This window comes from Kogia breviceps, chromosome X (assembly GCF_026419965.1).
Source record: "Kogia breviceps isolate mKogBre1 chromosome X, mKogBre1 haplotype 1, whole genome shotgun sequence".
Taxonomy (NCBI): Eukaryota; Metazoa; Chordata; class Mammalia; order Artiodactyla; family Physeteridae; genus Kogia; species Kogia breviceps.
The window spans coordinates 18570171-18583099 of record NC_081330.1 but is presented as its reverse complement, the minus strand read 5'-3'; the positions used below and the strand labels follow the sequence as shown (position 1 = coordinate 18583099).

The window sequence follows — 12929 nt, the reverse complement described above, 5'->3', positions numbered from 1 at the left end:
TTTATCCATTGTCACTGCCTGTAGACATTTGAATGCCGTAGATGCAATACCTTTTGGGCACTCAGCCCTGCACACCATCAATTTCTCAAAGTCCAAAGTCTCTCAACGGCTAGAAGCAAAATTCTGTGGGTGCCATAAAGTGCCTCATTTATTAGGATTCTATCGATGGCATCAATGCAGTCCTGCTTTTCTCTCAGAGGTGTTTACTAGTGAGCACGGCACCACCCCTAACTAGTTAATGGGGGCAATGGAGTAAATTAGTCCTCCAAATTGTGAAGGCTGTGGATTTATGCCTCGAAACATTTCTGTCCTCACAGTGTCGAAGAGGGTGACCTTTCTGATGTTAATTTGTTTCTCCATCTGTGCCATGCGTTTCAGGAGGACGTGAGGAACAAGCTCGATGCCACTCGTGTGTGTTTTCCCTCTTCGTATTGCTGGAGAGATGATCTGGTTGTGCCTCTATTCTTTGTTCAAATTCTCTCTCTTGGTAGCTGCTAATACCCTAGCCCCTTTACTGATCCAAATGAAATTATATGTTATTTTGCTAGTGACGATGTGAAATTGGATGGTTTAAAAGATAGATACATTTTTGAGACTTACAAGCATTTTCCTAATCAGAATAACAGCATTTTTTTAAATGGACCTGTGCAGTTCGTTTTTCTAAATTTTATAAGATAAGTTTTTATACTTGACCCTGATGTCTTTGGAGATTGAAGAAGAAAGATCTATTCACAACAATCTCCCAAGGTCTTTTTACCCATTTTAATTTAATTCAAGTTTAGTAGAGATTGAACTAAGTCAGATGCATTGATACAAATTCTAATTTTATGTAATTACTTTTGAAACCTGATATTTTCTGGTAAAGTTAGGCCCTCTGCAAAGAACCTTCAATATCAACGTGTTTATTAAAAGCCAATGCTAAATATCACATGTACATTATTCATTTAATTCTTACACAGTTGGTGAAATGGATACTGGATCATTTCCCCATTTTATAGAGGAAGCCACTGGGGCTCAGAATTCAACAAACTTTCCTAAGCTCACACAGCTAAGAAATCACAAAGCTTGGCTTTGAACTCATTTCTATTTAGCTCTGACTCCAGGGACTATTACAGATATTTGTCGAAGGATATTGTTTTTGCAAATGTGTTGAATTCTGTGCTGAAATTGAGAGGGCTTAGTTTCGTCTTCCTTCTTCCTTTTTGATGTCATGGTCACTTCAGGCCAAATGCCAGGGCATGCCGAAGGGGAAGGGGAAGACACTTCAGAGCAAGAGAGGTCTCTTAGCACCTTGTTCTCTGTGAGGAGCCTCCTGTTGTGATCAGCTCATCTGCTTCTTGTCTAGGCACACTGGACTTCCTAATTCTGCTTCTGTCTGGTATTCTACTGGTGCCTTGAGAGTATTGAAGGCAAGGAAGACAGTGTCAATTTTGCTGGCAGAACTGTGGCATATGATTGCTCTTAAGTTTAGCCCTGTATCTTTGAGCCGGAGGCAATGACAAACAGTTTATTCTAAGGCCTTTGATTTCCTTTGGAATTGTAAGCATCTAGACTGACTCATCTCTCAAAGGCTTGTCTCTCTCTCTCTCTCTCTCTCTCTTTTGGCTGACGTTGCTTTGAGGTTCTCTTATTTGTTCTCACCTTATTGGGGGGGGAGAAGAGGGATTGGTTTTCATCTTGATTTTTGGGTGAAAGAACCAGCTATACTCTTTGGATGACCAGATTGTAACCCTTGGCAAGAAGAAATAGCTGCAACTCCAAAACAGGTACAAAAATGTCTCAATTGGGGTAAAGGGAAAGAGGGAGCCATGTAAAAAAAAAATAATCCAGAGCTAGGCTGTGTGTGTCAGAATGAGACCCTTGGCTAATAGATTTTGGACCTGCCATTGTGAATGGGGGATTACTGGCTGCTGAGTTTGGGACTGTGGTTAGGTTCTCTGCATGTGCCTTTGGTTAAGATGGTCATTTTGTGGATGCAGTTTGGTGGTTGGGCTTAGGTGTTTACTCTGGGTCCAGGGGATATTGATTTTCAGTTGAAGGGACTTTAAAAAATATGTATGCTAAGAATTTTCCTCTTAGCTCAGTTCAAAAGACATAGAAATACTCCTCATCCTATCTCATACTGAACTTCAGTTATCCGGCAAGTGTTTATTTCTGACATGTGTGACTTTGGCCATTAGGGAAAGTGGGCAAAAGAGGATTTTGGAAACAAAAGAAGTAAGGGATTTTTTTTTGACAGAGCTCATTTATATAGATAATTGGATGATAAACTTCTACCTACCTTTTCTCTGTCAAAGCCACATTACCTGATCTTTGGAGTTTAAGCACCCCCCCAATAATATATAGAATATTATCATAAAACTCCATGGGCAAGGAGAGCTCAGAAAAGTAGCATGTGACCACTTCCCTTCTTGCCAAAAGGTTTAGTTCCCCACGTCCCGAATTATCTTCTCTTAGGAACAAGCATCCACGCACTCACCCAAACCATAAACTTCGGAGCTATCCTTTCCATTACAATAAAAAATTTTCTCTAAGTCCTGTCAATTATACCCATAAAATCCATCTCCTGCTCCAGCCCCATTGATACTGACTTGTGTCAGCATCTCTTGCCTCTTGGCTGATCTACCTACTTCAGGCTTTCTACCCAAACCAGGTTTTTCACTGCTCTGCGATTTTTCCAAGCTGCAGCTCTGACTCTGTCGCTTCCCACTTAAAACCCTGCAGTAGTTCCCTATTGCCTTCAGGAGAAAGTCCAGCTCCTTAACATGGCTTATAGGGCCATTCATGATCTCCTTCCTGCCTATCCAGATTTATCTCCTTCCATCCCCTTTATACAGCTTTAAGAAGATAACAAACCTCTCTCCCATCTCTTTGCCTTTGCACAAGCTGTTCTCTCTTTCTGGACACTCCCCCCTCCCTGTCTCCAGGCAGACTTAGATGTTTCCTCCTTTCTGCTTTCACAGTAGTTTGTTTATATCTTGGGCAACTGACTTATCACAAGGTTTTGTAAATTGTTGCTAACCTGTGTATCTCCTTCACAGCACTGTTGAATTCTTTATGAAAAGAATATTATTATTTTGCTCATATTTGAATCTTTAGTGCCTGGCACAAAGTAGACAATTAATGCAGGTTTCTTTTCTTTTTTAAAAAATGCATACGTGAAAGAACAAGTTAATAATAGAGGTGAGGATGTGCAGGATAGGATGCTGTGTGGGAGAAGGGAGATCCCCACTGGGGGATCCTGTGTAACCTGGGAGCAGTTTGAGATAGTGGGTACCATGCAGAAGGGATATGTAAAACAGGTTTGCCAACACACCAAGAAACTTCACTATACCAATCCTGTATAGAGAGTCTCATTAGAAATGGCCTGGAAATGATGTTTGTTTTGGTACAAACTGATGGTTTTTTTTTTTTTCAGGAAAAAATAACATAATCAAGTTGCACAATTTTTGGTAGATGGATAAAAGGCAAAAGGCAAAGCAAATCCCACTATTTGATACAGACACCGTCAGTAATTGGGTGCATTTCTCTCAGTCTTTTATGTTTTTGCATGTTTTTCTTCACATAGTTGTAATCATAAATAATACAATTCTGTATTTTATATTTGTTGTTTAAAAGCTCCTTGTAAACATCACTTTAATGATTGCATAGTTTTCCATACTGTGGCTATCCCATAATTTATATAACTAGTCTTTGCTGGGCTAGCTTTTTTCCCTTAATTTTTTACTGTTATGGTTCACGTACATATGGTTTTTCCTGTCTGTAGGAAGATTTCATTAGGATAGATTCCTAGAAGGGGAATTACTGGGTCAAAGGGCCTGGGGATGATTTTTGGCTTCAGACTCACGTGTCCAGTTTGCTTTCTGGAACAGTAGTACAAAATTTACAGAGCTCCTAACCTAGATGAATGTGCCCATTTCACCCAAACTGGACAGCATCAAGCATTATTATTAAAAAATACAAATAAACTCCATCAATGTCCCTAATACTTAATGGAAAAATATTACCTTATTCTTATCCTAATGTGCATTTTAAAATTGTAAGGTTGGTTTTTCTAAAATATTTTTTTCTTCTTCTTCTTTTTTTTTTTCCTTCCTTTTTGCCTAATTAGATTTTCTCTTTTCTGGACTGTCGGTTCAGGGCTGGCTTTTTTTAAGTTGGATTTTTTTTTTGTTAATAAGCAGCCAGAGGCAGCTCTGCTTGAGGGTGAAGCCACCTCCCAGTTTTCCCTCCCCCTTTACCACCCTCCCCCCCCATAGTTCCCTCCACAAGGTCCAGTGACAATTGGATGATGCAGTCCTGGTAATCATCCGATTCCAGAATGGGTGGCTGCATTCCTTTTCTGAAGGCAGCAAGGACACTGTGCCCCAGAATCATGCCCCCTTTGCTGTTGTTGTCCACCTTCATTTTTTTAGTGAACGTCCTGGGAGGAGCCCCAGGACACAACCCGGACCGCAGGACCAAGATGATCTCAATACACAGCCTCTCCGAGCTGGAGCGTCTGAAGCTGCAAGAGACTGCTTACCACGAACTCGTGGCCAGGCATTTCCTGTCTGAATTCAAACCTGAAAGAGGTGAGCAGTACCCCGGGGTATGGCATCCTCGCCTTCGGGCCGAGTGGACCCCCTGGGCGGAACGGGACGAATTGGGGGTCCAGGAGGGTGGGAGGGACTCTCCTCTGGTCTTGAACCTGGCCGGTTCTCCTGGATCCTGGAGAACTGAGGGAGCGGGAGTTGAAGGGTGTTTGGTGAATTGGGAAGAGGTTAAGGTTAGTTGAGTTGGGTTGAAGCCTGGGGGCTTGAGGGGGCAGTGAGACAGGCAGATACCAGGGACAGACAGGTGGCCAGAGGACAGGTGAAAAGACAGACGCACCTGGTGAGGTGCCAGAACAAGTCGGAATGAGATGGAGACGCAGAGGGACACTCAGAGAAGACTGGAACAGACAGAGACAGCGCGGTTGAGAGACGAAGAGTTAGAGGGAGATAGCGAGACAGTGAGAGAGAGACACGGGCCAATCCGGGCGAGCAGCGGGAGGGCGGGTGCGGGTGCGGGGTGCGGCGGGGGGAGGTGCGCTGGGAGCGAGCGGGACCCAGCGCAGGACGGGGGTCGAGCGCGCCAGTGGTCTCCGCGGTGCAGGCGCAGATTCTGCGACTGAGGGGAGGTGTGTGTGTGGGGGGTGTCACGCGAGCCGAGGGGTGCCGCCGCAGTGATGGAAAGTGCAGGGGGCCGCAGGTTCGCCCGGCGCAGCCTAAAAGGAGCGCAGCAAAGGGCGAGGAGACCCCGCGGGCAGCCGCCACTGCGGGGGTCGGAGTGCGGAGATAGCGGGTGTCACCGCTTCTCCCGCGGCCGGCCGCAGCGCGGGGAGCCGACGGCATCGCGGGAGCAAGCGTGCCAGCAGTAACTTAGCGACCCTTGCCAGCCGAGGCGCCGCAGGCAGAGCCCCTCCCCTCGCCTGTTGCGCTGTCCCGCGGCCTCGGAGCCCCGGAATTTATGTTTTAAGCGTTGTGTTGAGCTACTGCTGGTGCGCAACAAGGTGCGCGCTGCGCCCGCGGCGCCTTAGATGATCTGGTTTGGTTAAATTCTCGGAGTCTCATATGTGGTAGTTCGGATTGGTCCCGTTTTCAAATGGGGAAACGGAGGCTGAGTGAAAGCAAAACACTTTTGGGGGGCTGGACAGAGCTGTTTGCCCCTCTCCCCAATCCCTGTGGATCAATGCATTGCGATGTTTTAGTCACTTATCAAATCCTATTTGCATGAGGATGCGTGTGTTTTCTTTTTCTCTTCCCATAGCTCTACCTATTGACCGTCCAAACACCTTGGAGAAGTGGTTTCTGATTCTGAGAGGACAAGAGAGGGGTGAGGGTCTCTCATACTGTACTGTCCTTAGTAAAGAAATAGAATGCTGCACCCCTCCTGTACTGCGTCCCTGGCTACTAGAGACTGGGCGGTGCCCACTGCCCCTGGGGTACCCCAGACAGTTTGCCCAGAAGAAATTACCCTCCTTGATCCCAGGTGGTCACCCCCCTGGCAGGACTTTAGGCAGAGATCCCGTCCGGGTAGTTGAGTGGAGCTGAGTCGTTCAGCCAGACCATCGCAGGGTCCCTTTGGCTCCCTCCCCAGGGAGGGGCGCTGCGGGTCTGGTGGGGTGGGGTTGGCTCGGGGGCGGTTGCTTAGCGGAGTGCTACAGCCCCTGCAGTTCGTCCCGACGTAAGCGCTGCGGAGCGTTGACGTTTCTCATTCTTTCTCTCCCTGGCTCCCCAGCCGTATCACTCAAGACGTTTGGCATTCGACTGGAAGAGGTGTTGGTGAACGAGCTTACCCGCCGCAAGCAACTTGAGCTGAGAGCCGCGATGCAGATGCAAGAAGCCACCGGTCACGTTGCGGGCCGTCGTCGGGGAAACGTGGTGCAAAGGATGTTTGGCCGCATCCGGCGCTTTTTCAGTCGCAGGCGGGCTGAGCCCTCCTTGCCACGGGAGTTTACTCGCCGTGGGCGTCGAGTGAGTTAAACCCTCCAGTTTTCAGGCAGGGACTCTTCCTGAAGGGGTGTGGGGCGGGAAGGTCAAGGCCCGTGTCCTCAGAGGGCAGGGGAGCTGAACAGAACGTGTTGGAGGGGTGTAATCGGCTTCCCGCAGAGAGGATGTCTCCCGTTGTGAATATGATGCGATCTTCCGGAAGGTCCGGAGTGACCCCCCCCTGCTCGCCCATTTGAACATAGTCTGGGTTTCTCCACAGGGTGCAGTCTCTGTGGATAGCCTGGCTGAACTGGAGGACGGGGCCCTGCTGCTGCAGACCCTGCAACTTTCCAAAACTTCCTTTCCAATTGGCCAGCGACTTCTGGGCTCCAAAAGGAAAATGAGCCTCAATCCGATTGCTAAGCAGACCCCCCAGGTTGTTGAGGCTTGCTGCAGCTTCATTGAGAAACATGGTAAGGGGCCAAGAATGATGGTTAAATCAAGGTAGGAGGCAATTCAAGAGAAAGGACGGTGTTCTAGAGATGGGGAGAGGAAAGAGGTCAAGGGATGAAGGGCTTGAAACATCCCCCTGCCACCGGTTGGGCTTGGGATACAATGGGGGAGGAAGAGGGAAATGCTGGAGGTGGGGGTGGTGAGCACAGATACTTAGCATCCCCTGGTCTTTTCTTTCAGGCTTAAGCACAGTGGGAATTTTCACCCTGGAATATTCTGAGCAGAGAGTGCGGAAGGTAAGTCAGCTATGTTTATGCTTCTGTTCCTTCAGTGAGAAAAAACTGGGGGGGGGTGGGGGCTCCCCCATAGACCTGAAGAGAATGTCATGCCTCGTGAAGGGAGCACAGTCTTCTTTCTAGCCCCCTAGGCACACCGTATAGCCAACTACCTCCACTGAAGCCCGAGACTTACTGAAGGAGTGGCCAGTAGGGAGCCTGGGATGGGCAGAGCAGCTCCAGAATGTATTCTCTCTCTTTTCGTAGCTCCGTGAAGAATTTGATCAAGGTCTGGATGTAGTGCTGGATGGGTCTCAGAATGTGCACGATGTGGCCGCACTCCTCAAGGAGTTTTTCCGTGACATGAAGGACTCTTTGCTGCCAGATGACCTGTACATGTCCTTTCTCCTGACAGCAAGTGAGTCTTCTGCTCTCCCCTGTTGGGCAAGGAAAGGAAATAGTACAGGGGACGTGGGGTTCTGGGCACAGAGCTCAGGCTGCAAGACCCCAAGGAACTAAGGCAAAATGAACACCAGAAGATGAAAACATCTGTCCAGATGCCGCTATAAGTCTGTTGTTTGGAAATCTCTCTAGAGCTTCTTGAAGCTGTGTGCACCCTCTCAGGGCAAAGAAGAACCTAGGTTCTGTAGGGAGGGGGTCTGATTTTGATGGGAGCACTTCTTGCTTTTAGGAATCCTGAGCTCAAATGTCATGAGAATGAGCAAAGAAAAGATGCTTGAGTACTTTACCCATAGCCGTTGGCGTTTTTCAACCGGAATCACACCTTTCTTTGTATCAGGCTGCTGCCAAGGCTATCCCCCTAAGCCAGTCCCTGTTTTCCTTCCTCTAGCTCTGAAGCCACAGGATCAGCTTTCTGCCTTGCAGTTGCTGGTGTACCTGATGCCACCTTGCCACAGTGACACCCTGGAGCGTCTCCTGAAGGTCCTGCATAAGATCACTGAGAACTGCGAGGACTCCATTGGCATTGATGGACAGTTGGTAAAAAGCTCTGGGAAAGGGTAGTGAGATTTATAGAAGGGGAGATGTGTGGGAGTATATGAGAAAGAGGCAGAGACAGAGAGACAGAGGGAGAGGGAAACAAGAACAAAAAGAGACATTTCTATTTGTGTAACTTCCATTACTACTTCAGAGTTGATCACTTTCTGCTTTCCTTTACTTAGGTTTCAGGCAATCGTATGACTTCCACCAATTTGGCTTTGGTGTTTGGATCTGCTCTCCTGAAGAGGGGGACATCTGCCAAGAGGGAGTCCAGGAAAACAAGACTGGGGATTGACCACTATGTTGCTTCTGTCAATGTGGTCCGTGCCATGATTGATAACTGGGATATCCTCTTTCAGGTAGGTGGAAGCTTTGGACACACTTATTTCACAACTCTTTCACCTGTTCACAAGGCAAGGAAGAGTTCCACATGCATCCCTGGGGGTATCCAAAGCAGGCAGCCACAAATCTCCCGGTCTGGAAATCCTTCCTACATTAGCTGGGCATGGTGCCTTCAGTTCTGGGTACCTGATAGAGATGAGTATAGATTTTTAAAATGTTGTGTGATAAAGGCTAACATTGCTAATTTTACCCTCAGGTGCCTCCCCATATTCAGAGGCAGGTTGCTAAGCGTGTATGGAAATCCAGTCCTGAAGCCCTTGATTTTATCAGACGCAGGAATTTGAGGAAGATCCAGTGAGTGTTTTCTTGGTTTGTTCATGCTTAGCCTGAAGAAGAATCACCTATGGGGGCTCCCAACCCCAGGCCACCTTTATGGTAGTCAACCCAAGTATATAAGCTTTTTCAAATTCATTCCCCTTCAGGAGCGCACGGATAAAGATGGAAGAAGATGCTTTACTTTCTGATCCAGTGGAAAACTCTGCTGAAGCCCGGGCTGCTGTCCTTGGTCAAAGCAAGCCCTTTGATGAAGGTCAGTTCCCTGCTGGCGGTCAGACCCCTGGTGAAGGTCAGTCCCTTGGTGAAGGTCAGGCCCCTCCTGAAGTCCAGGTCCTTGCTGAAGATGAGCCCCTTGAGGAAGATGAGTCCTCCGAGGAAGATGTGCCAGTCAATGAAGAACTAGTATTTGAATATCTCAATCAAGGAGTAGACTTTGAAGTCCAAGGTCTCGAGATTCCAAATGACCTTGAGATTCCAGGCCCACATCTTGAAGGCATTCCAGAGCTTGATGAAGATTACGATAGCCTGAATTTTGATGATCTTCCTCCCCTTGAGGACATTCTAGACTCTGATGATGAAATTCTAGAGCTCATTGAAATCCAAGACTTTGAAGAAATACCATATTTTGATATGGTTCCAGACCCTGAAGTAGCCCAAGATGTGCAAGAAATCCCAAACCCCGGAGAAAACTCAAACCACAACCTTGAAGAAGGACTAGATTTTGAAGACTACCAAAACCTTGACCTAGCAGAAGTTCCCTATCTTGATGTAATCCCGAACAATGAAGAGGCCTCAGATACTGATGAAATCCCAGACAATGAAGAAGCCCCTGACACTGATGGAATCCCAGACCATGCAGATGACTCAGGTAATGATGAAAACTCAGATTCTGAAGAAGACCCCGATCTTGAAGAGGTCCCAGCCCTTGATGAAACCCCAAATGATGAAGCCTCAAATGCTGAAGAAGTTCCAGACCACGAAGTAGTTCCAGAGGTCAATGGGATTTCAGACTCTAATGAAAACTTTGATTTTGATGAAGTCCCAGCTCTTCATGTGGTCCCAAGCCCTGAAGAAGCCCCTGGTGGTCATGAAATCCCAAATCATGAAGAATCCCCAGAGGTTAATGGGCTCTCAGACTCTGAAGAAGACCCCAGTCTTGAAGAGGTTCCAGCTCTTGATGGAGTCCCAAATGATGAAGAAACCTCAGATACTGAAGAAATTCCAGATTATGAAGAAACTCCAGAAGTCAATGGAATTGCAGGCTCTGAAGACTCCAACCCTGAAGAGACCCCAGCCCTCCATGTGGTAACGAGCCCTGAAGATGTCTCTGATTTTGATGAAATTCAGAACCAGGAAGAATCTTCAGATGTAAGTGGAGTCCCAAACAATGAAGAAGCCTCATACGCTGAAGAAATCCCAGGACACAAAGAAGACGCTGATGTCAGTGGAATCCAAGACTCTGAAGAAAACCCCAACCTTAAAGAAGACACAGTTCTCAGTGTGATTCCAGAGACTGGGGGCACTCAAATTCACAACAAAATTCCGGATTCTCAGAAAGACCTAGCCAACACTTTTGAAGAAGATGAAATTACAAATATGGCTCCAGGGCCTGAAGATGTCTCCATTCTCAATACAATTCCAGAGCCTCAGCCAGACCTAGCTGTCAATCTTGAAGAAATCATGAATGTGGAAGCAGTCCCGATGCCTACTAATCTTGACTCTAAAGAAGTTCAGAGTCCAAAGACCATCCAGTTCCGCATAGAATATGCAACTGTTACTTTTCCTGTAGATACCGCCTTCCTTAAAAACAGGTCTCAGCCTGGACAAGTCATGGACTACAGGTCCTCCTCAGAGTCATTGAAGACCGACACCTGCTTTCTCCCCTCCATGAAGTTCTGTAAGCTTCCGGCTCCAGCTTTGTTACTCATTTGCTTAGTAAAGTTAGTCAGGCTGGTTGTAGGGTGGTGGTGGTTGTTAGGAGGACGCCCACTTCCTCGCTTCCCTGGTCGTATTGCGCATTTGCTCTAAGCACGGGGTATCTGTCTCACTCTTTCTGTTCTCTAACATGGCCCTGCCCTCCTGCCCCCCCGCCCCCACACACCCAGCTTCCACAGTGGGATCTAGATTTAGAGATGTATGTTCTACTGTTAGGCTGCAGTTTTCTTACGTGTCAAATGGGGATAATCATTTCTGCCCTAACCTCTTGCCTCATACTGTATTTGAAGCTCAAAATTAGGTCTTAGTTCCTTGGGTGCTGTGCAAAGTGTGAAGTCTAGAAACAAAAGGAGTTAACGTTGTTACTATTTTCCAGGTTCCTCTGAGGAGCCAGCTGTGCCTCCCGGCACTGCCCGTTCCCATGACGATGATGAAGGAGCGGGTAACCCCCCCATTCTGGAGCAAGACCGCCCATTGCTCCGTGTGCCCCGGGAGAAGGAGGCCCAAACTGGCATCGGCTACTTCTTTCCTTAGATGTTTTTCCTTCTATATGGTGCCAGACAGGGGGAAAGGGTGGGGGTAGACCTGGGATGTCACAGGAAACATTAAGGAGAGTCTCGAAGGTAAAGATCTGAGGGTAAGAAGGAGTTCCACCTGATGCTCGGGTCAGGCTGTGAATTCCAAACGCACTACCAGCCCCTTTACTGGGGATGCTTGGTCCCTTCAGCCGGTAAAAGTGGAGATGTTTCTGTGTCATGCTCAGGCGCCCTGGTGCTACCTTGCCTCTCTCTTTTACCCCTGATCCTGGCTTTCCCTTACTACAGCCGTTCCTTTAATTGATGTGACATTTGTGGTAAACACCTGTCCCAGAGAAGCTCACAAATCTCGAGGTGCTTTCCCTCCCCCAAAGGGGATTGCATGCTTTTCCTGACTTTCCTACCCTCCTCCTAAGAGCTCAATTGGAAAGGCCCTCAAGAGGCATGCTAGGATGTTAGGTCGGCCTACTGACAGCTGACAATTAACGCTAAACCATGTCACACCAACTCATAGCCGTGTCCCCGCAGCCACTCCACCGCCTCAGGATAATTTTTTCCAAATTATTTAGACCAATGGCTCGTCAAACAGCCGCTCTCCAAATCCTGAGAAACCCAACTAGCTTTTCTGGGGTCAAAAGTTAGAGGAAAAATTTGATTTTATTACCTAGATCTGTTTTACAGACAGCTGGCAGCCACATCCTGTTGTCAGCAAAACAGCTAGTTAGGTATGAACACATAGTTCCCAGCAGTAAAAGTCACCTGATTACAAATGTTCTTAAATATCGTCTCTGCAGTTCCTCTATGCAGGACGGTACAAATTTGCGGGACATGCTCTGGTAACACGCAGATATGGGTTATGTATGACATCCAAAATTATAGCTGTTATTGAGGGGTAACAACTGCTAAGGCCCATAGAATGAAGAATGTATTGTATTGAGGGATAGAAATTGATCACACAATGGGTAACAACCACAGAGCTCGAAGATTTGTGATTGTTAAAACTTCTCTGGCATTTAATCATTAATAAACATCTGTATTGTGACAGCAGCATATTCATGGCTTACTGGGTGTGTGGTTTTTTTTTATTTGAAATTTTGTTGGTGAGTTGGGAAGCTCTAGCTGGAGCTGAAGGGGAAAGAGAGGTGGGGAAGAGGAACGAAAGATAAGAGGGTGATGTGGAATAAAGGGTAGGGGTGACATGGTGTAAAGGGATGGAGTGAGTGGAATAAAGGGAGGTGACATGGGATAAGGGGGCTGAGGTGGGATAAAGGAGAGGGTGTTGGGGAACAAAGGGGAAGGGGTCATGTGGAATAAGGAGATGGAGAGAAATGGAATAAAGGGGTGAGGTGGAAAAAAAGGGTGTGGTGTGTGATAAAGGAGAGTAAAGTGGAAGAAAGGGGAAACAGCTGTAACGGAATAATGTAGAAAGGATGAAGGAGAAGTAGGGGAAAAGAATAAAGCTTAAGAGGAGGCCCTCTAAAAGGGGAAAAGAGGGGAATAAAGGGAGAGATCACTAGGTGCTCTCAACTGAGAAATTCCCCCTGGATTGGTCAAAAATGAGAACCTAGAAATATCCTGAGACATATGATTTCCAAGGGTAA

General features: G+C 47.1%; 1 protein-coding gene across 33 annotated transcripts in view; it reads left to right on the top strand.

Moving 5' to 3' along the window:
• Positions 1–12380, top strand: part of ARHGAP36 (Rho GTPase activating protein 36) — a 158976-nt gene extending 146596 nt beyond the window's left edge. For 21 of the 33 annotated variants that reach the window (XM_067024222.1, XM_067024213.1, XM_067024211.1 and 18 more), the window contains 11 exons: positions 4416–4574; positions 5791–5856; positions 6262–6497; positions 6733–6925; positions 7146–7201; positions 7448–7598; positions 8031–8179; positions 8362–8538; positions 8778–8875; positions 9004–10754; positions 11169–12380. In XM_067024222.1, the coding sequence (XP_066880323.1) occupies positions 4466–4574; positions 5791–5856; positions 6262–6497; positions 6733–6925; positions 7146–7201; positions 7448–7598; positions 8031–8179; positions 8362–8538; positions 8778–8875; positions 9004–10754; positions 11169–11326 (3144 nt within the window). In that variant the 5' untranslated portion in view covers positions 4416–4465 and the 3' untranslated portion in view covers positions 11327–12380. Of the gene's footprint in view, positions 1–4321; positions 4575–5790; positions 5857–6261; positions 6498–6732; positions 6926–7145; positions 7202–7447; positions 7599–8030; positions 8180–8361; positions 8539–8777; positions 8876–9003; positions 10755–11168 lie in introns of those variants that run through there. The other 12 variants (XM_067024227.1, XM_067024225.1, XM_067024226.1 and 9 more) reach the window with 2 other exon arrangements.
• The last annotated feature ends 549 nt before the right edge of the window (positions 12381–12929 follow it).